General features: G+C 54.0%; 1 protein-coding gene across 1 annotated transcript; it reads right to left on the bottom strand.

Annotated features, from left to right (window-relative positions):
• Window positions 1-21,470: 21,470 nt before the first annotated feature.
• TLX1 (T cell leukemia homeobox 1) lies at window positions 21,471-26,828 on the bottom strand. Its single transcript, XM_032422966.1, has 3 exons — window positions 26,249-26,828; window positions 23,909-24,110; window positions 21,471-21,693 (listed from the first exon to the last, which is right to left on the bottom strand). Exons 1-3 carry the CDS (start codon window positions 26,826-26,828, stop codon window positions 21,471-21,473), a joined length of 1,005 nt encoding a protein of 334 aa, XP_032278857.1.
• Window positions 26,829-27,759: the final 931 nt, after the last annotated feature.

Here is a 27,759-nt window from a genome sequence, read left to right as displayed (position 1 = left end):
CCCTGCATTTCTATTATCCTAAGATGTTCTTGATGTCTGTGGATGGGAGAAGGAGCCCAGGAACAACTATTATTAAGCACCACTTCTGACTCAGCCCTGAGACAGGCACTGGGACAGACTTGGTTGTAACTCAGAGGATGGTCTCTGGAGCTTATGGTCTCATGGGAGAAAAAGACAAGTAAATAAGCACTCACAAAACCTCATGATGAGTGTGACAAGAGACAAATACCAAAGACATTTTGGGAACTGAGAAGAAAGTCTAATTCTTTCCCAAGGGCAGGGAAGGCTTTGCAGAGGGTAAGAGTTTACTGGGTCCTATGAAAGGGAAGACATTCTAGACAGAAGAAATGGCATGCACATGGCCAGGGCGGTTATGAGAGAGTGTGGTGCACTCAGGGAACGGCACGCTATTTGGAGAGCTGGCACTCCAGTGAGACAGGGACACAGGAACCACTGAAAAACTTTTTATTTTTACTGACATGCAAAGATGTCCAAGATAGGTTATCAATGAATAAAGCAAGTCACATGAGAGTGTGTGTAGTGTGATCCCTTTGTATTCTGTGTTAAGGATATACCTATATAAGCACCTGCTTGCATGTGAATGTCTGGAAACTTATTGAAAGAAAACAAAAGAAATCAACCCTTGAGGAGTTGGACTGGACTGGAAAGGAGAGGAGAGAAGAGAGAGGAGAAGAGAAAGAGGGGCACTCTTCCTTTTTACCCCATCCCACTTTGCACTGTTTGCATTTGCATTATTTTACAAAACTGACATGTTAAAATAATTTAATGGGGGAAGTGATGTAGCCATATTTTCTTTACAGAAAGATCACCTTCACAAGATTTGGGGAACAATTTGAATGTGGGATGGATATTAGATGCTATGAAAGAATTATTGTTAATTTGAGCCACATATGAAAGGAATCTTATTTTCAGAGGTAAATAGTATGATATCTAACATAAAAGGATTTCTAAGCCCTAGGGAGATTCAGCAAAAGCTGGACCCCATGAATTTACCTGTGTGAGTTTCTCCAGCAGTGCTCTGTGGCCTGGGGAAACAGAAAGCATGCGGTGGTGATGTGGCTTTGGGCCTGGGGTTTGTCAGTGACATGGGTTAAATGCAAGGACAGGCTGCAGCTGGAGAGGGGTTCTTGGCCATATGGAGGAGAAGGAGAGCCAGGAAGTCCCCAACTACAGGGAACAGCTGTGTGTATATGTGTGCTTGGCTACTCCACATCTGGACACACTCCAATCTGGGAGGAACCCCCCTTTGTGGGTGACTTGGAAGAAGGTAGAATCTCATCTGCCACTAGAAAAGCAAAGGGGCCAGAGCTTTCTCTTTCCATCCCACTATCTGCCAGCCTGTGGGCACATGACCCAAGTTAAGCCAACTAATGCTCCTACCAGGGATGACTCAAAGATGCAGGGACAGGTGAAAAGTTATTCAAAGTGGGAACACTGGGGAAGGAAACACAACACCCGCAGCACTGAGTGCTCAGTGGCAGAGACACCAATGTTCAGTGGGGACTTCCAGCCAGAATATTCTAGTGGTTTGACCTTGGCTGTATTTCTTGCCTTCCTAGTTCTTGAACATTGGTTCTTTGCCATTTATATGGATTCTTTGAGCTACCCAACTCTTTTATTTTTTTTTTAAGATTTATTTATTTGTCAGAGACAGAGAGAGACATCAAGAGGTACACACAAGCAGGGGGAGCACAGGCAGAGGAAGAAGCAGGCTCCCCGCTGAGCAAGGAGCCCAGGCAGGACTCGATCCCAGGACCCTGGGATCATGACCTGAGCTGAAGGCAGATAATCAGCCGACTGAGCCACCCAGGCATCCCTGAGCTACCCAACTCTTTCGAAAAAACTCTCCTTACTCTTTTATATTTAGGGTAGCCAAAGTTAATTTTTATGCTTGCTGCCAAGAACCCTAACTGGTACATAAATTGGTACCACACAAATGATGGCAGGTGAAAGATTGTAAGGAGAGATGGTGAGTTATTTGGCTTAGTTAGGGCTATAGGTCTACTGGAATTCAGGAATGGGAATTCAGTGGCCTATGCCATACAGTACAAACCATCTAATTAAATTATTGTTTGTGATCACCTAGAATGAAGTATCCACTGAGGACAGGCTTTAGGAGACCATAGGGAAAGGAGTACCTGCTTCTAAAACCACAGAACAGCTTCTAGAAGTTGGATAACAAGTTCAAGCCCTATATCCCCAGCTCAAAATATTAACTTAAACCCATGGACTTCCTGTTGTTGCTGGAAAATATACCTTATTTCTTGTATCAACAGGGCTGACATAAATGAAAACCAATTTCGAGAATCTCATCTTAATGGTTCTTGAACTATAATGTTAGACAAGTCATAGTCTTATAAAATTAGAACATTTGAGGGCGCCTGGGTGGCTCAGTTGGTTAAGCGACTGCCTTCGGCTCAGGTCATGATCCTGGAGTCCCTGGATCGAGTCCCGCATCGGGCTCCCTGCTCGGCAGGGAGCCTGCTTCTCCCTCTGACCCTCCCCCATCTCATGTGCTCTCTCTCTCTGTCTCAAATAAATAAATAAAATCTTTAAAAAAAAAAAAAAAAAAAATTAGAACATTTGATTAGGAAAAAAAGGGAACCCCAAGAACCAGAACAGAGCTACATAAGAGACATTTAGAGGAAATCCCCAACTATCACTGAGCATCCCCCACCAGCTGAAGCAGCTCCTCCCCACTGTCTGGCAATGCCCTTCCCTTGACTGATGATGTGACTTCTCCTGGAGTTGCCTTGCAAGAGGACACCACTTATTTTCATGCTCCACCCCTCCTACCCAACATTTTCTTTAGATATGTCAAATCTCAGCATGCCAATTTTGGCAGGTGGTCCTGTTTGAAGGAGCACATTGTTGACAAACCTGGACTCCCAGCTGCCCAAACTAGAACACCAACTTCAGGATCTTTGATAAGTATGCATACATCAATCAATTCAGATTGCTCTAAGGTCACAATGTCACAAGCAGTATAGGCTCATAGGAATCTGAAGATAGATGAAGATAGGAACATTGGAGAAGATTTCTCCTGTGCAACTTGACCACCCACACATTATGTCCCTGAAAAGGGTCCCAGATGTTTCATTCTCAAAGAACTTGGAAGGTACTTTGGTGAAGGAAATAACAGAAGCACCAAAAAGCACTTTAGTAAGCCGTTCTCTGCAGGTTAGAGATGCTACTGAGAGATGGTGAGTGGCTCTCTGTTTCAAAGAAATGAATTGTGTGCTTCATTTATTTTTATTTTTTTAGAGGGGGGGAAGGGGAGAAGGAGAGGGAGAGAGAGGATCTTAAGAAGGCTCCATGCCCAGCACAGAGCTTAACAAGGGGCTTGATCTCATTACCCTGAGATCATGACCTGAGTGAAAATCAAGTGTCAGAGGCTTAGCCGACTGAGCCACCCAGACAACCCAAACTCTGTGTGCTTTAGACCAAGTAGCAACACTTAAGTAGCAGAGGCAAATGTCAATAGCACATTTGGCAGCAGAGGTCCCTGACCATTATAATTATTTTTGCTTCTTCTAAGTGCGTGGAACTAAAATAGCCCATAAGGTGCCACTTGATCAGTATTTTTTTAATGGTAAAAAATGGTGAGTAGAAGTTTGAGTGTGGTTTGTGGTTGTGGTTATTGTGGCAAAAACTACAAATTGTTTCCCAATATCTATTTTCCCCTTCTCTCTCGTAGAAATAGGACCTCTGATTTTTAGCAGAACTCACGGCTACCAAGAATAAAGACTACATTTCCCAGCCTCCCTTGCAGCTAGGTATGGCCATGTGACTAAGCTCCAACCAATAGGATGTGAGTGACAGTAATATGTATAATTTCCAGATTGTGTCTTTAAAGGTAGCGGTTATATCCTTCTTTCCTCCTCTTTCTCCATCTTGCTGCTCAGAATATAGAAGTGGTTATGAGACATTTTGGAATGTGGACCAGGGCAATATTCTAGTGATGGTGACAAAACAAGCTAAAAAGGAGCCTAGGTCCCTGGATGGCCTTGTGAAGTAGAGACATCCTACCAGCCCCTGGACAGCCTACATTTGGGTTGTCATATAAGAGAGAAATAAACTCCTATTTTGTCTAAGTCTCTGTTATTTTAGGTCACTGTTACTTAAAGAGTAAGTGAGTAACTAAGCAATGACGATAGATATAAGCCCCCAATGACAGAGAATGTAGGCATCTCTTTTGATTCCCAGACCTGAGTCATTTCACAGACCCAAAGCCCCTTAAGTAAAAGGGAAATTAAGCATTTGTAATGAGGAATTCTGTAATAACAGCACAATAATGTTCTTTAATAATTATAGCTACCATTAATTATGAACCAAACACCATTCCAAGTGCTTTACATGTATTAGTTCATTTAATCCTCAAAACTTCCCTATAATTTATATACCAAAAAAAGTTGATGAATACCTTGCAGCAGGTACTAAAATTAACTCAAAATGGATTATAGATCTAAATGTAGAATTTAAACTATAAAACATTTAGAAGAAACAGAAGAAAATTTTTATGACTTTGGGTTACCCAAGATTTCTTAGTTATGACTCCAAAAGTATCCATAAAAGAGAAAACTGATAGACTTCATAAAACAATTTCAACTTCTACTCTTCAAGAAACACTGCTCAGAAAATTAAAAGACAAACCACAAACTGGAGGAAAATATTTGCAAAACACATATCTGATCCAGGATTTGTATCCAGAATATATAAAGAGGTCTCAAAACTCAATAAAAAGAAAGTAAGCAATCCAATTTTTTAAATCGGCAAATTATTTGAAGAGACACAGACATATGGAAAGATGATTAACATCATTAATCATTAGGGTAATATAAATTAAACCGCAATAAGATACCATTACTTTAAAATGGTTAAGGGGCACCTGGGTGGCTCAGTTGGTTAAGTGTCTGCCTTTGACTCAGGTCATGATCTCGGGGTCCTGGGATCGAGCCCCACATCAGGCTCCCTGCTCAGCGGGGACTCTGCTTCTCCCTTTCCCTCTGCCCCTCTCCCCCACTTGTGCTCAATCTCTCTCTCTCAAAAAATGAAATCTTTAAAAATAAATAAATTAATTAATTTAAAATGGTTAAAATTTTTTAAACTGAACATACCAAGTGTAGACCAGGATATGGAGTAACTAGAACTCTCATACATGGCTCATGGAATTGCAAAATGGCACAGGCATTTTGGAAAACAGTGTGGCAGTTTCTTATAAAGCTATACATACATACATACATACATACTTACTATATGACCCAGCAATCCCCCCTTCTGAGTATTTACCCAAGAAAAAGAAAAATTATGTTCATACAAAACCCTAAACATGAATGTTTATATTGACTTTATTCATAATTACCGAAAGCAGGAAATAACCCTAATGTCCTTCAACTGATGAATAGATACTTAAACTGTGGTACATCCATACAACGCAATACTATGCAGCAATGAAAAGTAATGAATTACTGATACATGCAACAGCATGGATCACTGCATCATGTTAAATGAAAAAAGCTAGACTCAAAAGGCTACATACAGTATGATTCCATTTACATGACATTCTGGAAAAAGCAAACAATAGGAACAGAAGGCAGATCAAATGTTACCAGGAGCTGGGGATGAGGGAGAGACTGCCTACAAAAGGGTATGAGGGAATTGGGGGGGGGGCAGGGAGGGTGATGAAAATGTTCTATATCTTGGTCGTACAAACTCCTTCTCACCCATCAGCGCCCAGCTGAAAAATCACCTCCTATAGGAAGTCTTCCCTGGTTGCCCCTCCCAGGCTAGTTTGGGAACACCTCCTACTGGTTTCACCAACAGTGGCATTCACCATACTATACTGTTATAATCTGTGAGTCTCCACAATGGTTACACAAATGGGTACATTTGTCAAAACTCAGAACTGCCCATAAAAAGGGCAAACTTTATTACATGCAAATTATATCTAAAATCTGACTATAGGGGGGAAAACTACCCAATAAAGTAGGCACTACCACCCCATTTCTACAGTTTAAGAAACTAAGACACAGAGAGATTTCAAACCCAGGCCAGCTCCAGATCTGTGCTCTTGACCACAGAACTATATTGAATTCCCCTACTGACCTTCCTTCAAGGAAGCCTCAACTATTCCCAGAGGAATTAAGACCTAGAGAAAGAACCATTTACCCTTTTGAGAGGTTATTAGTCACTGGCTTTCAGCTAACACAAATGCCCCATTAGTCAGAGTGGAGGCTTATGGAGGTCATGAGATAATTTTTTGACTCAACCTGCCTTGCAGTGGGTCCGGTGGGATTGCAAACCCATTCCATTGCTATCTTCCTTTTTATCCTCAGGAACTAGCAAAAACTACACATTGGGAATCCAGTAGTTGGGAAGGCAAAACCGAAGCCCCTGGAACTCTTCCTACCAAAATAGTAGGTCAAAAGCTACTTTGGGTCACCTGGTTGGCTCAGTCGGTTGAGCACCAGACTCTTGATTTCAGCTCAGGTCATGATCTCAGAGTCATGAGACTGAGCCCCATGCCGGGCTCCATGCTCAGTGGGGAGTTCGCTTGAGATTCTCTCTCTCCTTCTCCCTCTGCCCTTCCCCATGCTCGCTCTCTGTCTCTCAAATAAATAAATAAATCTTTAGGGACGCCTGGGTGCCTCAGTCGGTTGCCTCAGTCAGTTGAGCGTCTGCCTTCAGCTCAGGTCATGATCCCAGGGTCCTGAGACTGAGTCCTGCGTTGGGCTTCCTGCTCTGCGGGGAGCCTGCTTCTCGCTCTGCCTGCCACTCCCCCTGCTTGTGCGCTCTCTCTCTCTGACAAATAAATAAATAAAATCATAAATAAATAAATAAATCTTTTTAAAAAGCTATATCCTGGGGGAATTGCAAAAATTACACCATAAAAGACATTAAAAGTGAAGGGTGATGTTTCCTCTCACGTCTCCATTTAATTATCAGAGATGGTAGGACATGGATGAGCCTTGGAGAAAGTTCGTATTTTCTATGGCCCATCAGGGCGCTGTATGGGGCCTATAGCACGTCACAGTGGAGGCAGCTCTCATGGCCCAATAAAGAACCAAGAGCCTTTTTTTTCCCCTCAAGAGAAAATAGCTACAGGGTGCCTGGCTGGCCCAGTCAGCAGAGCATGTGACTCCTAACCTTCTCAGGGTCATGAGTTCAAGCCCCATGTTGGACATGGAGCCTACGTTAAAAAAATAAAGAAGAACATAGCTACTTACAGAAGAAGGCCTGGGTTTGCTATAAATCACTCGGTGTGTATGAGCCACCAAGATGGACTGAGCTATCTGGTCTACCTAGCCATGTGCTGGCTGTATCCTTTAGAGTCCATCAGGTAGAAATGGAATCTGTGGGATCAGGTCCAAGTAGGTCCTGAAGGCATAAGCAAGCATCCTATGCAGGCCACTCACCAGGGCCTGGACTAGGGTGAGGTGGACGACAGGCCTAAGGTATAAATTTATTGAGGCCCTCACTCAGGTGCTGACCCAGTATTTGCATGACCCTGACAGTGAGGGCCTCCTTACATTTTTTACCACAGGCAGCCAACTCCCCCCCCCCCAAATACTGTGATGTGCCACCCCTCACTCCACATCTCTGAGCCCATGGGGAATACCCTAACACCAGATGGCAGAGAAAGAAAAATTTCAAGTCTAATTTATAGCGCAGTACGCCAACCCTGGCCAGAAACGGCCCATTGCTGGACAGAAGAGAAGAGAAGGCTTCCCCGTGGGCAGAATGCGGACCAGTATCTTTTGTGGCTCACTCAGTCTGTAGGGAGAGGCGGCCCGACGTAAGCATTTGTATAGAGTGTATGGGCGGTGGCTGAATACAGATGGCAAGGACTTGAAAGGAAGGAAATTAAAGATTTTGGGGCAAGGAAGAGGAAGGAAAAAGCATAAAAAAGAATCTTTGGGGATGGATATAGAGTGTGAAAATATTTGTGTTTTAGGGAATTGGTCACTAAAAACCTCCCACTACAGAAAGGGTTCTTAATCATCAAGTGGAGATAACCCCCCCACACACACACCCAGATCTCAGTCTCCTATCCCAGGGAACCTCAGGGCCTGCTTTGGAACAGATGGCCCCAAGATGGAGATGAAAGCTCTGTATGAACTCAACATCTCACCGAAGCTAACCTGGTTACCATCACTACAAGATGCCCAATTTGCCAGCAGCAGCCATCAACCCCAAGTCCCCCATACTGTTCGACAACCCCAGGGAGACCAGGGAGCTATCCAGTGGATATGCCCTCACTGAGCGTCAAGCTTCTGCCAATACTATCATCCATGGACTTACTCTATGCCTTATAACTATCTGATTTCCCCACAGCATGGCTTCTTAACAAGAATTCACTTTGCAGTTAAAAAAAAAAAAAGAAGCTAATGTCCATGAGATTCACTGATCTTACTTATGTATCCCATCATCCAGAAGCAGCTGACTTTATAGATCCATGGAATAGTGTAGTAAAGACTATGGCTTGTCCCCTCACACTCCGTCTCCCTTCCTCCTGAGCATATGGCTGTCCACCCAGGGACTACATGTCCCAGCCTCCCCCATGGCTGGTTCTCCTCCATAGAATGTGGGTGGAATTGATAGGTACAGCTTCCAAATCATCTTCTGAAAGAGCTTGCTTTGGAGTTGCTGCATCCTTTCCTTCCTGCCGGCCAGGACTGACAACTTTGGAAGGCACCTGTTGAGGCTGTCAGAGTTTCCTCATTAGCTTGGGTCTCTAGATGTGTTCACAGAGCAGAGCTATCTTTCTTCCCTAGTTGTAAGACAAAAATAAACTTTTATCTTGTTCGAGCCATTGTGTTTTTGGAGTCTTTTTAGAACAACTTAGAATTTTGTGGTGGTGGGGTGCAGTACTTCAAGGAGGGGGTATATGCTTTGAACTAGAGATTAATATCAGGATGCTATTTCTCCCAGAGCTCCAGAAAGAGGGGTGGCACTTTCTACAAGTACCCATTGACCCCCTCATTTCCTGTGACTCTTGTTTCTGCTGCATTAAGGTTAGAGAGTCTTGGAGGGAAGAAAGTTCCCACCAGGAGAAACAATATTTTTACTGAATTAGAAGCAGAAACTGCTGCCTGGTCACTTCCGGTTGCTCTTGCCAATGGATGGTTAGATTAAAAGGGGATAGTGGGATTGGCGAAGGTGATTAATTCTGAATATCAAGGTCAATTAGGATTTTTACTCTACACAATAGGCAACAATAAGTACTCATGGAACCAAGGGGCTCCCTTGGGTTGCCTCCCAGTGCTGTTAATGTCCAGTGGTAAAAGTTAATGGAAGACCACCACAGCCTTCATAGGCAGGATCATCAAGGGCTCAGATCCTCAGGAACAAAGGCTTGCTTCTTCCCTGAGTAGAGAACACAAACCCGCTCAGGTGCTGGCTGAAGGCAAAAGAAACATGGCATGGAAAAAGGAGGAGGGATGTCATAAATACAAAATAGAATCTCATACTGCAGAAAGAAAGATAGAGGCTTTCACCTCCTAAACTTTATCATGGTAGATGCTTGTATATTTTAACTTACTTGCATTTTTCCAGTTTTTATTCCCTTGCTGTTGTGTTATGTATGATGATGATTAACCTTATAATTTGGTCTAGTCCACAGGTTGCAGAATACTGAGACAAGATTCCAACGGAACTAGAAGGGGAATAAAATAAAGATCCTGACCCTAACCTAGAGCTATGAGGTCTGGATTGTCTCCTTGGGGGCAAGTTGAATACAGTATGAGTGATAGATAGCAGCACATGTTGGATGGGAGCACTTTGTGGGGGAAAGGACTGTAAATTCAGAAAGAAAGGCACATGTGGATGTTGAGCCAAAGGGGTGGACTGTAGTGACATCATTTTCTTTTTTTTAAAAAGATTATTTATTTATTTATCTATGTGAGAGAGTGAGAGCAGAGCGAGCAGGAGAGAACACGAGCGGGCGGAGGGGCAGAGGGAGAAGCAGACTCTCCACTGAGCAGGGAGCCCCACCCCGGGCTTGGGCTCCATCCCAGGACCCCGAGATCATGACCTGAGCTGAAGGTAGACGCTTAACCGACTGAGCCACCCAGGCACCCCGTGACATTATCATTTTCTTCTTTTTAAACCTAGCATCTGAACACTCTTCCTGATTTGGGAGACATTCCCCAAACGAGGTAAATATTGGTGGAGGAGTTGCAGCTTTTCATATAGAAACCTAAGGGACTATGTTTGTTCTCTCCCCATCTCTGACAGCTGTGCCTGGACCAGTGTCCTAGAGTTAGCCAATCAAACGATCCCACAGAACGCTTGGAATCTTGAGGGAGTGAAGGTCCTAACAATGGAAGGAGACTAGAAATTATACACAGTGATGCCCATGCCCAGAGTCTAGTGATGGGGTGCCCGCAGCAGTGCCCTAATCAAGCTTTCCTGCCCTTTGACCCTGTGGTGTTTCCTAAAATGGATTTTCCTTAATTCTTCAGCCTTCCTGCCTCTCCTAGTATCCCTGCAATAAGTGAATTTTTCCGTTGAGTTAGCTGAACCCAGACTTACACACTGATGGGCTTGGAGAAAATCAAGTGTTCAGGGAAGGGGAGTATTCTCTGCAGGCTAGGGTTGAAAAGTACTCTCTGAACCTTGTGTAGGTGAGACAGGCTTCTGTCCTGTACTGGTTGGAGAGGGATGATGTTTCCCCCAGGTCTCTTTTGTGGACTCGGGTCACTAAGAAGACCCATTTATCAGGACAACTGGGGTGCCTATTGAGAGGTGCCCGGCCTGCCGCCCAGCGATCCAAGGGACTGGGCGCTCCGACCACCTACTCCTACTTCCAAGGGCCATAAAGGCAGAGATGTAGGGAAAGTTCAGCCCTCTGGAGCGGAGCGGTCAGGGCTGGGTTGGCTCTTCCCTTTCCCCTAGGATTCCTGCCCTTCCCAGGAATGTAACGAGGAGGCTGCAGCACTCACCCTGAGGACCCTCCCAGCCCAGCCGCGGGGCAGCTTCCCAGCCATACAGGCGCAGCTGTGCTTTCTGCTCAACGAAAACAACAGCACCTGGACTTCTCTCTCAGCCTGGCCCCGAGAGGAGCAGGACGCAGGTGGGACTGGACAGGAGGAGGCTCTGGGTGGTGCTTCTTTGCATCCGAGAGCCGCGTGGAAGGGCGCCTTTCTCCTTCCAGGTTGGAGCCCTGGAGCCCTCGCCCTTGTCCTCCTGGCCACTGGATGAATCCTGAGCGGAAGGCCCCCACTCCTTCATGGGCTCCCAAGCGCTTACCTCTCTGCCGCTGGGCGCGTCCGGTTGCCGGGAGCCGAGGCGCGGTGCCAGGTCCGGGCCGGTGGAGCGCGGCGCTGGAGTCTCTGCCCCAAACTCACGGGAGCGAATCTGCGGCCCGGGGTCCCGCAGTGGGGCGGGACAGGGCACGGCTCGGCGCCCCTTTCCCATCAATACTGGAGGGGAGTCGGGGGGATGGTCCGGAGCCGGCAGAAAAAGCGAGGGAGCCGCGTCCTCTCCTGCCCAGGCCCGGGTCTTGTCCCAGGAAGCGATGCACCCACAGGAGCACCCGAGGGCTGGTCTCGAGAGGGCCGTGCGGCCTGGGACTTGGGCCCTGGAGCGCAGGAATAGAAAGCAAGCCCTTCTCGGCCACGGCCCCGGGGCGCCGCCTCCCGGGACACCCTCCGCAGCCCAGGACAGCGCAGGGCGGCGGGAGTCCCTCCCAGCCTGGCGCGCCTGGGCTCACGCGGGGGAGCGGAGGGACCCGCCGCGGAAGAAACGGCCGGGTTTGCGGGATTCTCCGGCCGCCGTGGCGTCGAGGCAGTCGGGCCCGCAGCTCTCCCGGCCGGCGGAGTCCCGGCCCGAGCCGGCTGGAGGCTCGAGTCTGCCGACCGGTCGGAGCCAATAGCTGGACGCAGGCGGCGTTTTCTTCCCGGACGGCCGGCCGGGCTTCAAAATGAGCGTCCGTTTCTCGTCCTTTTCGCATTTCTGGTAGATTGCAACCCGGCGTCCCCTGCCCGAGTGTCCTTTGCTCGTCCTCCGCGCGTGTGCACAAGCGCACAATGTCACGCTCAGGCTGAGTGTCAGCCTCCTGTCCGCCGACAGTCCGGACGCTTGTGAATCGTTTCCTAACCTTCCGACAGAGCTTTCGGCCCGGACGGGCGGGAGGCCGCGGCTCGCCGGAAGCGGAGCCTCCCCACGCCCTGGGCCGTCTCCGGCGCACCTCGGGGCCGCTCCCTGCAGGTGGCCGCTCACCGGGCTCCTGTGAACTGGCAGCGACGCCCGGTGACAAGCGAGGAAGCGAGACTGCTGCGTGGAAGGGAGCGTGGAGCCCACCGCAGCGCAGAAGGCTCAGGGATTGCAGGGCGCCTCCTTTGAACTGGGAGCTCTGCTCAGTTTGTGCAACCACAGGCCCCCAGGCCTTCCAAAGACCCGCCGCTTCAGCCGACTGCCTCTCAAGAAACATCGCGTCTCTCACACACCGCCGCCCCTCCATTTTCTCTGCCCTAGAAGCCTCTCCCACCGGGTCTAGGCCGGCTGCTGTCACCGGCCTGTACACGGGCTAGAGGAGCCTTGGCGGGCCAGTGCCCTGCGAGCCTGTCGTGAAGGACCGCCCCTCACCGTGCCCTAGGACAGTAGTTAAAAACGCAGAGGTGACTTGGGACTTCTGTGGGGTTAATAAACTGCCCTCTCTCCCTCTCCTCCTGCCCACCCCTCAGCGGAATCCACCCCATTCGGTAACCGTGCCGCTCCTGTGCTGACCGGGAAGAGCCCAATCTCTGGCCTGAGATATGAAAGGGAAAGTCAAAGCCTGTGGATATTCCGAAATAGGTTCAAGAGTATCTGCCTGAGCGTCTGTGAGCTCGCAGGCCAGGCTCCTAACACGTGTGCCAGCCTGCTGGAGCTGGCTTCCCCTTGACGCCAAGGGAACTGGTGAAAGACCGCGCGAGGGCCCCTTAAGCGCTTTCCTGTGAACCCGCAGTATCCGCCCCGCCGTTCGTGTGCCGTCGGGTGGTGGCCCTGTGGCCCCTGGGAACACATGGGTGAATGCACGCCCTCCTGCGTTTGCCTGGACTGGAGGCAAATGTGAGGGTGAGGTCTGGAACAGCAGCTGGTGTGTAACCAAGACCTCTGGGGGAACGAGAGGGTAAATGTCTAGACACGCAACACGACTGTCGAGCTGTGTGGACACGGGGTCTCAGGCTGACACTCAGCCTGAGCGTGACATTGTGCGCTTGTGCACACGCGCGGAGGGGTTTGTGTGGGAGAGTGGTGAGCCCGGCTCGGCGACCACCCCACCCCTGCCGGGCGCCTGGAGGACGGGGAGGGCTCTAGGGCTGGGTGGGTCTTCACTGAGGGTTCCCTCCCTTGGGTCTCCACCCAGCCGGGCAGGGTCAGCGCCAGCTCCTTCCCCACCCGCCCGCCCCACCGACAGCTGGGCGCCTGTGAAAGCGGGGGACTCGCTAATCTGCTCCTTGCTCGGAGGAGGGGCGGGCAGAGCACTTAATACACAATAGCCCCCCGCCCCCCGGAGGCGCTGAGGAGGGAAAGCTCCTGGCGGGGAGGCCCGCCACTCCACTTTCCCCAGGAAATCAAGGGTCTGGGAATGGGGTGGGGTGGGCGGCGCCCCTGCAGTTTGTAGGACGCGCCTCCTACCGCCCCACCCCTGCCTGGTGCGTAGAAAAATCAGGTCAAGCCACCCTGGGGTTCCCTGCGCCTTTCCTGGAGTACCAACCAAGAACCAAGCGTTTTCTACCTGCGTTATCTCCTTAATCCCTTCGGTAATCCGGGAAAGGGTTGGTTCTATAATTTGGGCAAGGAAACGGTAGGCTCCTAAAATTTAATTAACTTGCCCGAGGTTAGGAAGCAGAGAAGCTGAGCTCAAAACCTAGGCCGACGTCCAAAGCCACCTCAGCAGCCGCCTAGGAGTGAAAGAGGATTTTAGAGAGGGACAGGTGCAGGAGAAGAGGAAATGGGAGATCGGAGGGGGCCACTGTAGGTGACAGGGAAGGGGCAGGACACAAGATAACAGGGAGTGGGTGAGGCATGTGGCATAGGGTAGAGTGCCTTTTTTTTTTTTTTTTTTTTTAAAGTAGGTTCCACACCCAGCGACGAGCCCAACCCGGGGCTGGAACTCAAGACTCTGAGATCAAGACCTGAGCTGAGATCAAGCCAGATGCTTCACTGACTGAGCCACCCAGGCACCCCTGGGAAGAATGCATTTTAAAACATATCAGAAGGGGTATCAATCGTGTCTATATATTTCATTTCTTTAAATAAAATGGAAAAAATATTCCTGGGCAATAAAATAAGGCTGCAGGCCATATGTGACAGGCAAGTTGGAGAACCCAGGATTAAATCTCAGACAAAGGGTGATAATTTACGACCTTGATCCTCCAAGCAGCATCAACAGCACCTGAAGTTTGTTCTAAATTCAGGATCCAGGCCCACTCCAGATGTGATAAATGAGAATCTGCATTTTAACAAGATCCCCAGTGATTCCAACATATTCAAGTTTAAGACACTGGCAGAATCTATTTATATATAAGTTAATACAAGTGAATACACCTTCCCATGTTTGACATAGAGCTTACATACATACATACAAATAAAAGGGCCCCTGGCTGGCTCAGTCAGTAGAGCATGCAACTCTTGATCTCAGGGTTGTGGGTTCAAGGCCCTTGTTGGGCATACAGCTTACTTTAAAAAATGAATACACCTTATAATGTATATAAAAGAACCTTCCCAGGGACACTCCCCTACAACTCTGGAGGAGGCGGGGAAGAAGGGAAGGCCATGCTCTCTTTTCCTTTCATATTCTGACTGAACCTTACTGTCTAAATGGTCAAAAAAAAAAATCCCTGCCAGCTCTCAGAACTTCAAGCTGCACTCTCCCATCCACCCCAACCTGTTCGCCCATTCTCCAGCCCAGAGCTATAGGCTTTGCACAGAGCAGATGGAAAAGGAGAGGAAGGATTTTCCTTCCTGGTTCTCTACTCCTTTGTCTAATAAAGCCTGATTCATTTGGTTCTATTTTTAACTTTCTGCTTGTTTGAATCCTCCCACCCTGCTGACCCAGAAGAGGGAGGGGAAGTGCAGAGAACCTCCTTCTAATCCTAGAGGGCCCCTAGAAGGAGGCAAGCCCAGGCTGGGAAGGCCCAGAGGATGGGTGCTAGACAAGTATGGGGAAGAAGGAGGAGGAGGTCTCACAGGGCTGGCAGTGCTCCAGGATGGGTCCTTGAGGGGTGGAGGGGACAGTCAGAGCTGAAGGAGGCCCAGTGGACTGGAGTGGATTGGAGGTGGTTTTTCCAGAGCCCTAGGAGGCAATCTCCCAGTGGATCTCTGGGCTAAGAGCCTCCACAATAAGAGAAATCCCATGAGGAGGCTGGTGTGGTCTCACCTCCAATCCTTCCCAAATCCACCGCACCCCTGGATTCAGCCATCCCTCCCAGAGACCCTGGCTCTAGGGTTAGACCCTGGGTCGGGATACTGCCCCCATTACCAACTGCAAGCTCTTAGGCAAGTTGCTTAACCTCTCTGGTCTTCCATTTTCCTTGTCTGTAAAGTGGGATGAAAATACCACTTACGTCACAGGATGGTTGTTGGAAATGTACAGGCGACCCTGTATTAGTACTTTTAAAACCTAGTGTAGTGCCTTGAACACAGCAAACACTCAATACTGTTATTTATTAATATTATTACGGTTATTGGGGTGCCTGGGTGGCTCAGTTGGTTAAGCGTCTAACTAGGGCTCAGGTTATGATCTGGGGGTACTGGGAGCCGGTGTGGGGTTCCCTGCTCAGTGGGGACTCTGCTTGTCCCTCTCCCTCTGCCCCTCCGCCCGCTCTTTCTCAAATAAATAAATAAATAAATAAATAAATAAATAAATAATAAAATATTTAATATTATTATCGTTATTATTTTCCACCATGGCTGGTAGCAGCCGCCCCAGCACTCCCAAGGGTCCCTCAGACCCAGGCTCCCAGGGCCCTAGCTCCAGGCGCCTCTCCCCACGCGGCCCCTAGAGGGCGCCCGGAACTCACTCGTCCTGCGTTTTTGCGTTGGAGCCTCAGGTCTGGCTCCCACTGATGGGTGACTCCTGAGTCGCCGCCGCCGCCGCCTCCAGCTTTTCGGTCTTGCGACTCCTTCCGCAGGAAGGGAAGATCTGTAGGCTCTGGGACTACAGGGCGGAAATGAGGGGGCAGGAGCAGCTCCCACCAAAGCCGCCCTGAGGGCGGCTCGCAGCAGTGGGGACCTTGCACCCCTTATGCTCCCCAGACCCTAACAACCAAGCACACAAAAGGAGGCCGGATTTCCATAGGCTTCTGGGAGGCAGCGGCGACCGCTGGACCTTCTGAGCCTGGCTAGGGTCCTTAGCTGGAATTCCTGGCGGCCCGCTGCCCCCAAGCCCAGCCTCAGCGTCTTGGGGTGTGGTCACCCACAGGAGCCGCAGGGCTGGCAACAGAAGCACGGGCCTAGGAAATCCCCACCCCGCGCCGCCGGCGGGCGAGTTAGGCCTCCCCGCTCCCGGCAAGGGGAGGAGGGGCGGGGAAGGGGAAGGGGAGTGCCCCTGGCGGAGTGGCTGCGGGGTAATCGCCCGTGGGAGCTTCGTGGGGCCTGGGCGGGTGTGAGTTGGAGGGAACCGAGAATGCCCGCAGTGGAGACTGTGTGTGCGCCTAGCACCCGCACACCCGCGGCTCCCTCCCCTTGTGCAACATCGCGCATCCCAGGGGTCGCACAGTGGGAGGCCGCATGTGAGGTGGCGCACGGCGATGCAGGCTGTGACTGAGGAGATGTGGGTTTGTGGGCACCCCCCGACACAACGTGGGTACCCCACTGCTCCTTCCACTCACCGCCCTACCCCCTCCATCGAACACACCGTCTTATTCTGCTCTGAGCTCCTTGGAAAATCCAAACTGGCTCTAGCCCTTGCTCAGTCTCTTCCTATGGGGCCCCCCAGGGTGAGGAGTCCAGGGGTGGGTGTAGGGGAGTGGTGCCGGGGCCTCCCCGGGCTGGCATTGGGCAGCCCATTCGAGCCATGCGGGGAAAGCGGAAGTACCTCCTGTTAGTTGCCCGGGCAGCGGCCTGGCTGTGGGGCTTGAAACTCTGAGCTGCTTAGACAGCAAGACTCCGAGGGCTGTGTGGGAGTGAGTCGTGTGTGAAGGTGGGTGTGAGGAGAGCAGGGAGAGCAGAGCAAGAGAGAGGGGGTTTCCTCCGCATCTGGCCTGAGGGGTCCTCCAGGCAGCCCCAGGGCCCCAGCCCCCCTCCCCTCCCCTCCCCTCCCCTCCCCTCCCCATAGCGCTGAGGCGGAAGGAATACCAAGGGCTCCAGCTCTGCACAACCCGGAGGGAGGTCCCTCTTAGTAGTCTCAGACACCTGGAACATACCTTGCCCACCTGCAAAGTAGTCTCAGACACCTGGAACATACCTTGCCCACCATAAACAGGATGCCCTCCGGAGTCCTGGGCCCAGGGCAAACCCCACACCTGCGACCAGAGTAGGGGCGCCACAAGGCAGTGCTCAGGCCATGCCCGCACAGCCCCCGAGCACAGATCGGAACAAAGCCCTATTTTAGTTAACAGGTTGAGCCAGATTCTCCGTGTACCGCCGGCCGCACAGCACGGGCCTCTCGGACCCCAGCCCTGCCTGGGTTTCTGGGCCCCGCAGGCCGCCACCCGCTCAGCCACCACGCTGGGCTGCGCCTGGTCTGAGCGGGGGCTCAGGGCTCAGTCGCCGCCGAATTTGGTCAGTGCAGTCGGCTCCCTCAAGCCAAGGAAGGAAGCGGACCTTTCTGCTCCGACAGGTTCGTGAATTCCTCTTCTCTTTCCGCATCTCTCCACACAACTATTCGGATACTGAATTCCTTTTCTATTTTTTGAACAGAGACCGACCATTTCCCGCAGGCGCGGTGGCAGGCCGGGAGTTGTGAGCTTTCGGCTGCGGGCAGTTGGCCCTGACTGTGACCCTCGCAGCCCCCTCCCCACCAGCCTTCGCCCCACTCGGGACCGGGTGTGCGGGTCCAGCTGCCCCCCGGCGGGCCCCGCCGCCGTCCGGGTCTTTCCCCGCCGCCGCGGCCCTCGGCCGACCCGGGATTCGCCGAGATTCGGCCCCAACGAATTCCCCGCGGAGACAGGGAAGTCGTGCGCGGCCCCTGGGTGCCGAGAGCCCCGGTACCCGGGGGAATCTGGCACCCCTGTGACCCCTCGCCCGAGGGCCTGGGAGCGCGGGAGGGTCCCCGGGAGAGCGCGCGCCCCCGGCCTCCCGCGGCCCGGAGCGGCCAGAGCCAGCGCGTATCCCGGGAGCCGGAGCGCCGAGCCGGGTGGCCTCCAGCGATGGGCGCGCGGCCCCAGGGCTGGGGATCCCCGCCTGCCGGATGCCCACTTCCCCGCGAGTCCCCGACAAGCTGGACGGGGTCCGAGAGCAGTGGCGCGGAGGGGGCATTCGCCCGTATGGTCATGAGTGTGAACCCTAGCTGTTTGTGAAGATCCAGGAAGCAGGAGGTACTTCGGGGAGGGGTGTATGATGCCTAATTTTGCTCAGAGTTTGTCTTGTAAGAGGGGACGAGGGGCTGGGGGCAAAGCCTGGACTTTGAAGCGGGTTTGGGGGCCCTGTTTGTGCCGAGCAGTAGCCCGCATTCCTGCCTCGGCTCCTCATCTGGACTGTCCACGGCCAGAAAGTATCGAGCAGCCTCCGGGGCCAGCAGCCTCTGGAGGGATCCTGGGGATTGGGAGGTGGGAGGAAGGCTCCAGTCTCCGCTGAGGTTCAAAGAGACTCTGGAATCTTACAGCGGGGAGGCACTAAAGGTGCGTTTTTAAATCACAAATGAAGAAGATACGGGGCCACGCAGAGAAGGTGCGGGCCAGGCGGCTCCAGTCCCCGCGGGAGAGGAGGGATCTGCCAGACCTGCCCAGGCAGACGGAAACGAATTCGCTGGTTCCGGGAGGCCGTGTCCGGATTTCTCCCGGCCAGGTCCTGGGTGTTTCAGCTGGCGCAGGCGGGAAGCCAGCTGCAGACCCAGTGTGGTGGCCAGAACCTTCTCCCCAAGACCAACACAGTTTGTTAGGGCCTTGCCTGGTCACCCAGTGGGCCTGGGAGGTGGGAGCAGGAGGTCCAGCCTTAGTCCTTTGGACCCAGAATCCTCTTCTCCTGAGGAGATCAGGCTCCAAGGGGGCCACGGATAAGATGGATGAGCACCGCCCCTCCGTCAGATTTCCCTTTGGGCCTCCTAGGGTGTGAGGTTGTTGTGCTTTGTCCCCCTCTGGTATATCAGATCCAGGATAGCAGCCTGGGCAGGGATGAAGGACAGTGTCTCTGATGGCACCCTCTGGGTACACACAGCTCTGTATGCCTGAACAAGACCCACACCCACTCGCTTCTAGCTTCTAGCCGCAAAGTTCTTTCACTCTCCCATCCCAAAGAAGGAGCCTCCTATCCCCCCACTTTATGCCCCCAGGATGGCATGTCCCCAGACCCTCCACCACCTAGCTTCTTCCAGAAAAGCAGCCCCAAATCAATTTTGCGCACCTGAGACTGGTCTAGCGCGTGGGGGACTAGATGTTATAGGGAGCGTTGTGTACCGTGGCTGCTGTCCTGGCCCCCGTAGTCCGGGTCCCTGGGAAGTCACTTACTATTCAGATCTCTCCTAGGCCAGACTAGTGCTGGGAGTGGGAAGTCCTACTTAGAGCACCACAGAGGATCCTGGCCCAGTTACTGACTCACTGTGCTCCAACCTGTGTGGCTTGCTGGGAAGGGCCTAGAACCCTGGAACTCCTAGCAGATGTTGGTACGTCCCCCAATGTATCTGCATAGCCCACCTTAGACCCCCCCACCAGCTTTGCACCATTACACCCACTCAGTGACAACCACACACACTCACCTGCAGGGTCACCCACAATGATCCACACTCCCCCCTAATTCACACCCCCATTGCATACTGTCACACACACATATATACAGTAAAATACACATCTCATGTATTATTACATGTCAAACATGATTAAATGTCACACATGATTACATATCACACACAATTATATTCATACAATTACAGATGATTCACAATTACAAACATTCACACATTTAACACAAACATAGATTCACGAGGAGAAACGAATAGGTACTCTCACACACATTAGCACATGATTCATACACAGTCACAAATACGGGTGGGTGATCACAATTACCCCAAAAGAAACAATCACATTCACACATGGTTACAGACGCACCACTGCAAGTTCGTGCGTACAGTGATAGTTTCGATTTGCAACTTAAGCAGAAACAAGCACTTAGAATAATTGCAAACACAGTGACACGCTTGAACACGGTTACATTCATTATCAGGATCATCCGATTGTCCACACCATCACGAACACACAATGCACACCCACGACCCTCACACCCAGAGACAGCATATCCTCTAGAGCATTAGCCGTCCCAGGAGAGCCTGGCACTCCTTCCTTTCCGAGGTCTGCCGCTTCTCTGTTTGTCCCCCTCCTCCCCTCTCCGCAGAGCCCGCAGGTCCTGGCCCCCAGATGTCCCTCCCGCGCAGACACCCGCGCTGTCCCAGCAGTGCCCCTTCACCCCAAACCCAAATAGCTGCAAGTTGCTGGGCTCAGCAAGGAGCAGGCAGCCCTGACTCCGGATCCGGAGGGTTTTATTTTTTTTTTCCACATAAATTACACAAGCACTTTATAAAATTGTTACACAGAAAACACCTTATAAGTGCATAACTTAAGCTCCCCTATGAACAGGATCTGGAGAAATAGGCTGAGTTTGTGTGAAAACCTGCCTGTGCGTACCTGGGTGCGGCTAATGTGTGATGGGGGCCTGGCAGGCCGTGGCGCTGTTGTGTGTGGGACAGTGTGTCACAGTGTGGCCGTAGCCTTGTGTTTGGGGGAAGTGCCATGCTGTTCACAATGAAGCTGGGTCACCCCTAGCTTATGCCTGATAGAGTCAGGGGTGTGAAGGCCATGACACTCTGCCGTAGGTCCTCTGGGTTTGACTCTGGGTGACACCAGGAGGGACAGTAAAATCACCTCTGGCCAGGCCTTTGGGTGTCGTGTGTGATGGGGAGTGGAATACAGAGGGGGTCTCCCCAGAGCAAGTTCAAATGACAGCCCATGCTGTCCTCCGAGGACCTCAGAAGCTCTTCTTCCCCCATCTCCTCTGCCTCTCTCAGTCCCACGTTAAAAATCAGAATAAAATAAAATAGACGCAAACTGAGAGGACTCTGAACAGTTCCAGAGGGCGCAGGACCACTTAGGCATCTGGAAGGAGGTCCGTGTCCCTGTCTCCTGCGCTCTTTTTTTTTTTTCCCCCATCAAAGAGGAAACAGCGTCGGCAGGAGCTCGAGGGCCGGTGCGAGGGGCGCCGCGTTCCCCTCCCGCATGCAGTCTGAAGCGGGAGTGGGGAGAGAGTCCTGGTTCTCAGCCTCAGCGCCCCCTTGGCTGGACCTGGGCTCTCGAGGGGTGGGGCAGGCAGGCTCACTCGCAGGCCGAAGCCACCGACGTGACGCTGGTGATCTTGGTGGAGTCGTCGGACCAGGGCTGCAGGTTCTGCAGGGCGAAGAGCGAAGAGTTGTGCACGCACAGCGGGTCGGCGGGCAAGGGCTGCGCCAGACTCTTCTGGAAGGCCTCCTGCTGCAGCTGCAGGAGGATGCGGTTCGCCTGCTGCCTTTCGGCCTCACGCTCCTCGGCGGTCTGCCGCCTGCACCGGGGACAAGCCATTACCACGCTTCCGTGTGCTCCCAGGGAAGAGCCTGGAGGAGCCCTGCTCCCTTCACAGCTCCCAACGCCAGCTTGGGCCTCTTTAACACACACCCTGATCTTGAGGGTCCTGACTCCGACAAAGACTGGAAACCCCAAAAGTAAATGGAGCGCGGGTATCCCGGGGGAGCTGTGGGAAAATCCGCGAGGCCCGAGCATCCGGGGCTCTCCGTCTCCCACTAGCCTAGGGTGGCGCAGCCAGGGGTAGGATGGCATCTGGCCTCTCCCCAGCTCTGCCGTCCCAAGCCTGAGGTGCCCCACCCTCCCCACCAGCCCAGGGCAGAGACAAGGGCCGGCGGATTAGGAGCTGCCTTGCCTGACCTCTCTTCTCGCCCTTTTCTCTGCGATCCTGTCGCAGGCTTCCTGCCTCCTGCACGGAGCCCTGTGCCCTGCGGGGACTCCCGCTGGACCAGCCGCCTTCCTCCGAGGCGGTCCGGGGAGGCGATGACTCACTTATTCCATTTAATGCCTTCCCTCCACCCCGTCAACTGAGATCAAACGTCTGTCTCTAAGGTGGACAGACCTAATGGGAGTCCCGGGGGCCTCCAGAAGCAATTTGTAGGCGATCGATGAAGCCGGGCGAAGCCAGCAAGGGCCTCTCCCAGCGGTGGACTCCCGCCTCCTTCCCGCCGCCCCTTCTTGCCTTTTGCTCCATGCGTCTTTCCATCTCTCGTCTTACCCTTCTCTCCTGCATTTCAAACTGCCTGACTGGTTCTCTTCCTTTTAGGCGTTGTGTCTTTTTCTCCCATTTTCTCTCACCCCCACTCCCTTCGTTCTCTCAGAATTAAGAGAATTTGTTTGAAACGAAAATGGAGGTTTAATCATCCATTGCTTTCCTTTATTATCCTAAGACTTCTCCAGGCTACCTGGTTTTTCCTTTTCTTCCTAGGGTGGGCTATTTATCTTTGCCCCCTCCCCTCTCTCTGCCTGCCACTCTCTTGTCTTTCTCTGTGCCCCTCTCTTCCAGGGGCTTGCGTTGTTCCCTCCCCTCGCTTAGGCTGCAGCCTGGTGGGGCCTTGGGAACACTAGTGCCCAAACCCCTATTCAGCTAGCCCTTGCTACCTCTTTAGCCTTCCAGAGGTCTGAAGCTGTACCCCCATTTCTTCCCCAGAGACAGGAATGGGGGGGGGCAGAGTGGTGGGGCAGTGGCTTCCTTTGTGGCCACGATGGCGGAATCCCGGGCAGATTCCTCGCCTTCATTCAGAAAAAGAGGAAACTCCAATTCCTTCCTCCAGCTCTAGGCCCCTCTGGTCCGGAGCTGCGGACTTCGCCCAGACTCTCCTGCGCTCTCCCCCTAAGGCCTGAACTAGCGAGAAACTTCTCAAGTGTGGAGAACGGAGTATGCGAGCCAGATGTGCCAGAGGGTGCAGGAGTGCAAGTGGGTGCAGCTGGAGAAAGCGCCGGTAGTTGCGGTGAATAAGTCTGCCAGAGTGTGGGACTCGCGTTACGAGAGAGAGAGAGAGAGAGAGAGAGAGAGAGAGAGAGAGAGAGAGAGAGATGTACGGGGGGGGGGGGTTTAGTGTGGTTGTGGGTGTGTGACGGGAGAAGGGTAAATGTGTGTGTCTCCTTCTCTCTCACCACACCCAGCTGCTCCTAATGGATCCCCCTTTCAGTGGGACTCTCCAAAACCCCGCTACAGCCGGTGCGGATTGATTTTCCTCTTCCAGAGTCGGGGATTGGCTGCGGGAGGGCCGCGCAGAGTGCCTGGGGAGAGGGAGTCAGCAGGACCCAGGCCGGTGGTTTGGAGCCTGGCGGCTCCGCTAGGAGCCCCGGCTGCGGCGCAGAAACAAGGCGCGGGCCATCCGGCCTCCAGTCTCATTTGGAAGAGACGTCTCTGTAAGCGCGAGTTTGCGCAAACAGAAAGTCCCTCAGGACTCACTGATCCCCAAAGCACGGATTGCCTGGACTGTGCTTGAGCCCCGCCATTTCCCCAAGCAGCAGCGGAGACCAGCCGCGTCTACACCGGCACTGAGTGTGTCGGCCAGAAAGCCAAGAAGCCTCCCGTAAAACAGAGCCGGGGCTCTCCAGCCTCAGCTCGGTTGCTCCCCGTCCCCGGCCAGCCTAGCAGGGAACCGATCAGAAGCCGGCGAGTGGAGGGGGTGTGAGCGCCCCAGGAGAGACCCCGGGACAGAGAGCTGCCCGCCCAGCGCGCTCACCTCCACTTCGTCCGCCGGTTCTGGAACCAGGTTTTGACCTGCGCGTCGGTCATTTTGAGCGCCTTGGCCAGGGCGGCGCGCTCGGCCGAGGCCAGGTACTTCTGGCGGTGGAAGCGCTTCTCCAGCTCGCAGATCTGCAGGCGCGTGAAGGACGTGCGCGGCTTCTTCTTCTTGGGGGGCGTCCGGTTCTGATAAGGGTGACCTATACGGCGTGTTACAGTGAAGGGTGAGAGGGCCACTGGAGCGGGAGACAGACAGACGGCAGAGGCAAGCGGCAGAGCGTCAGGAGGCGTCCCAGGCCCGACTCCCCGCGATCAGCGAGCGCAGCGGCCAGACCCCAGGAGCTGGGCCGTGATCCTCCCGTCAGCCCTCAGCTCCAAGCCCGCGGCGGGCAACGGCCCCCTCCCGCCCGCCAGGCCGCCGCCACGGAGGCCTCTCTAGCCCGGGGCTCCCACGTGCCCAGCCAGAACCGGTGCAGTCGCCTCCCCAGTCTCCTTGAGGGGCATGTCTGAGGCGAGCTAAAGGTCGCAGGCCCCCACTGCCCCAGGCCTTCGGCCTCAGAGAAGCTGCCCAGCAGCAAGGGTCAGTGCTTGGGGGGGAGCGGGGTGGACCCTGGGTCCTGACCTGAGCCACCAAAACGCAGCAACATCCACAGACACATCACATACCATGGGGGTAAATTACAGATCCATACACCCAGTCTGACACACGGGGACAGGGACACAGGCAGACACATACAGGACAGGGGGCAACACAAGTGACAGTTATTCACTTCCTCAGAACCTTCTTCAAGCCTGAAGCAAGATTAGGGTGTGCTGTGGCTCCCCTAGGTAGGTCCTATGTGGAACCCTTTCACCAGAGACCCAAGACCAGTGGGTTCTAGGCTGAGGGTTCCATTAGAGCCCTTCAAGGCTGGCCTGGCCTGCGTTGGGGGAGTGGAATGAGCAGCAGGCTCTGCCTCCCCAGGCCTGAGAAGACTTGGGGTGGGGACTGGGGTCCCTTGAGTACAGGGTCCTTCCTGGAGGCCCAGAGCAGAATGCCTGTATTGCCTCTGCTGCCCCCCCCCCCCCCGCCCTTTGCCACAGACCTAGCCTGTGAGCCAAGGTTCCAAGGCCGGAACAGGAGCAAGGGGCCTGGGGTGCCTTGGGGTCGCCTACCTGAGAGTGTAGCTCTAAGCTGCCTATTTCCTTTCCACCATTGGGCCCAGATCCCTAGCCCCATGGGAGTCCCACGTCGCCATCCGCAGCGGCCCGTACCTCCCGCCTCCTCTCTCTAAGTCCCGGCCAAGGAACCCAGGCTCAACTCGTGGTTACTTCTCAGCGGGCATGGGAGCGGGGCTGGGCGGGAGGATCGAGGATCGAAGCCTCGGATCCTAGGAATGCTAAGGGGCTAAGTGAGGCCGGAGAAAGGGGCCCGCGCGTGAGCGAGAGCTGAGTGCCGAGAGCGGAAGCGAGAGCGGAGGGAGCCGCGGCGAGCGGAGGAAGGCGCGGAGCTGGCAGCCGAGAGGGGGGCAGCCGCCCGCCGCCGAGTGCGTAATCGTCCCAGGAGTTGTCCTTCGGCCGCCGCCGATCGATCGCCGGCCAGGCCGGTGCATTATTCACACTGGAGGGAACAGGGCTGGGCCCCGAGGGGAGGACGCCATGCCACGACCGAACGAAAATGAAGCAGGAGGCTCAGCCTCACGCTGCCACCGACCTGGACGAAGCCCGCAGTCCGGGAAGAAGGGCCCGCCAGCTCTGCTGCTTTACTCAGGCTCGGGGCCTCTGCCGGGCCCGGCAAGGGCAACGGGCACTGGAGCTCCGAGCGCGAAGTGGTGTGTGTGTGTGTGCGTGTGTGTGTGCGCGCGCGTGCGTGTGTGTGTGTGTGTGTGTGTGTGTAGGGAACGAGAGGTGGGGAACCTGTTCTTTCCTTGCGTCTGATTCTGGGGCTCGCCGCCTCAGCCAGAGAACGTCGGCCGGGACGGAAGAAACAGTTTGTTCACATCCCTCCCCTTTCTCCAAGATTACCGAGCCCCAAATGTCGGCGGAAGGTAGTCCCCAAGCTACATCCCCCTTTCCTCCGCCTGACTGAGCCCCAGGGACTCCGAGAGGGGATCGGGGAGCGCTTTTCAGTGTGGGGTCCTGCGGGAGAAACGGAGAGGGGCCCAGACTGGGAGAACTCTTCTCGAGCATGGCGATTCCGCGAGCGTGAAAAGGTGGCGGGCGGCTGCACTTGGGGGAAGCACCGAGAGGAGCTGAGCACCCCGGTGCGCAGAGGGGGCTGCGGGGAGCCACCGGGCGGGGAGAAGGTAGCGCAGAGCCCGGGCCGCGGCCAGGCGGGGCGCGCGCGGGCCGGACTCACCTGTGAACCTGTCCTTTGTGTATCTGCGGTTACTCTCCATCCAGGGGAAGGTGAGGCCGGTGAGGTTGTTGACACCCGGCACCGCAGGCACGGAGGGCACGGTGGGCAAGCCGGTAGCCAGAGGCTGAGGGTGGGCCACCGCTCCAGCTAGCGGCCTATGCGCCGGCACCCGAATCACCCCCGCAGCGCTCAGGGCCCCCCCGCCGCCGCCGCCGCCGCCCCCGCCGCCGCCGCCGGGACCAGGGCCGCCCGCCAAGGCCATGTTCACGTTGTAGGAGCCAGCCAGCGGGCCCATGCTGCAGGCGCCGCCGCCGCCGCCGCTCGCCGGGCCACCAGGGCCGCTCGGACCGCCAGCACCATAGGCCCCCGCGCCCCCGGCCCCCGCCCCGGCCGCGGGGCCCCCGCCGCCGTACGCGTAGGCGCCTCCAACCAAACAGCCAAGGCCGTATTCTCCGTCCTGGAGGCGCGAGGCGGGCCCCATGCAGCCGCCTTGGTCCGGGCTGTTGAGGATCTGGTCGATGCCGAAGCTGATGGGCTCCGCATGGCCCGGGTGGAGATGGTGCGGGCCCAGGTGCTCCATGCTGGCCCCCGGCCCCGGCCCCGCGGGGGGGCCTGGGCGGCGGCGTTTGCTGTGTTTGGCTCGGGGGGCAGCGCGCAGGGGCGCGGAGGCGGCAGCGGCTCCTGGCTGCGCGGCGACTTGGAGGCGAAGTGCGCCGAGGGCTAAAGTAGGGGGGAGGGGAAGGGAGAGGGGGCGCCGTATTCTTCCCCTCTCCGGCTGCTCCTTCCCCTCTCCGGCTGCTTGCTAGATGTTGACTCTGGGACATCAATCACCGGGCGAAAAAGCCCGGTGCGAGCGAGTCTAGCCGTTTCGGCCGGGTCTCTCCATTGGCTGTGCGTTGAGAGGAGCGGGGTGAATGACAGCGCGGGGGAGGGGCGGAGAGGGGGAGAGGGAGGCCGGGAGCCGAGACTGATTCAGGAGCCAGACACAGAGGGACGGAGACCGAGGCTCGGAGAAGTAGTTCAGGAAGAGAGAGAAGAAGGGATTCGGAGACTTAAAAGGAGAAAAAGAACAGGAGGCGGCCATTCCCAGAGACCCATAAACAGACGGACCCAAGGAGGTGGAGGACAGAGACCTCTTCCCAGCCTGGCAGGAGTCTCCCCACTTTGAATTGGGCCAAAGGGGTCCAGCTTGCTAGGCCTCTGGGGAAGGGTGTCCGTGAGCTACTGGAGAACCTCCCCAAGGGCTCAGCTGGGAAGCACCTGTCCTTCAACAAGAGGATTTACTCCAAACTTCAAGTCTGGCTTGTTAGAAAGTAGAAGACTGTCTACTCCCCAGGTATGGAGCCCAGGCCCCTGAGGTGGGAAGGTGAGTTCAGGCTTGTCCTTTTTTAAAACACAGGCCTATGAACAACTGGCTATATGTTGTTGGAAAAATCAACAACCACCCCCAACTCAGCCTATTTAGAGAAACTGAGGAAAGGAAGACTTCCTGAGAGGCAGGCACAAGTCAA

This window comes from Phoca vitulina, unplaced genomic scaffold (genome assembly GCF_004348235.1).
Source record: "Phoca vitulina isolate PV1807 unplaced genomic scaffold, GSC_HSeal_1.0 scaffold28, whole genome shotgun sequence".
Taxonomy (NCBI): Eukaryota; Metazoa; Chordata; class Mammalia; order Carnivora; family Phocidae; genus Phoca; species Phoca vitulina.
Note: the sequence above shows the minus strand (reverse complement) of the source record. Positions and strands in the feature narration are given on the sequence as shown.

Bases quoted from the DNA above. Each gene is read 5' to 3' on its own strand.
- TLX1 (XM_032422966.1), bottom strand. From the start codon at position 26,828: ATGGAGCACCTGGGCCCGCACCATCTCCACCCGGGCCATGCGGAGCCC. The intron at 24,111-26,248 runs GTGAGTCCGGCC...CACGCCGTATAG, and splicing joins CACAAAGGACAGGTTCACAG to GTCACCCTTATCAGAACCGG. The intron at 21,694-23,908 runs GTGAGCGCGCTG...TCCCCGGTGCAG, and splicing joins AACCGGCGGACGAAGTGGAG to GCGGCAGACCGCCGAGGAGC.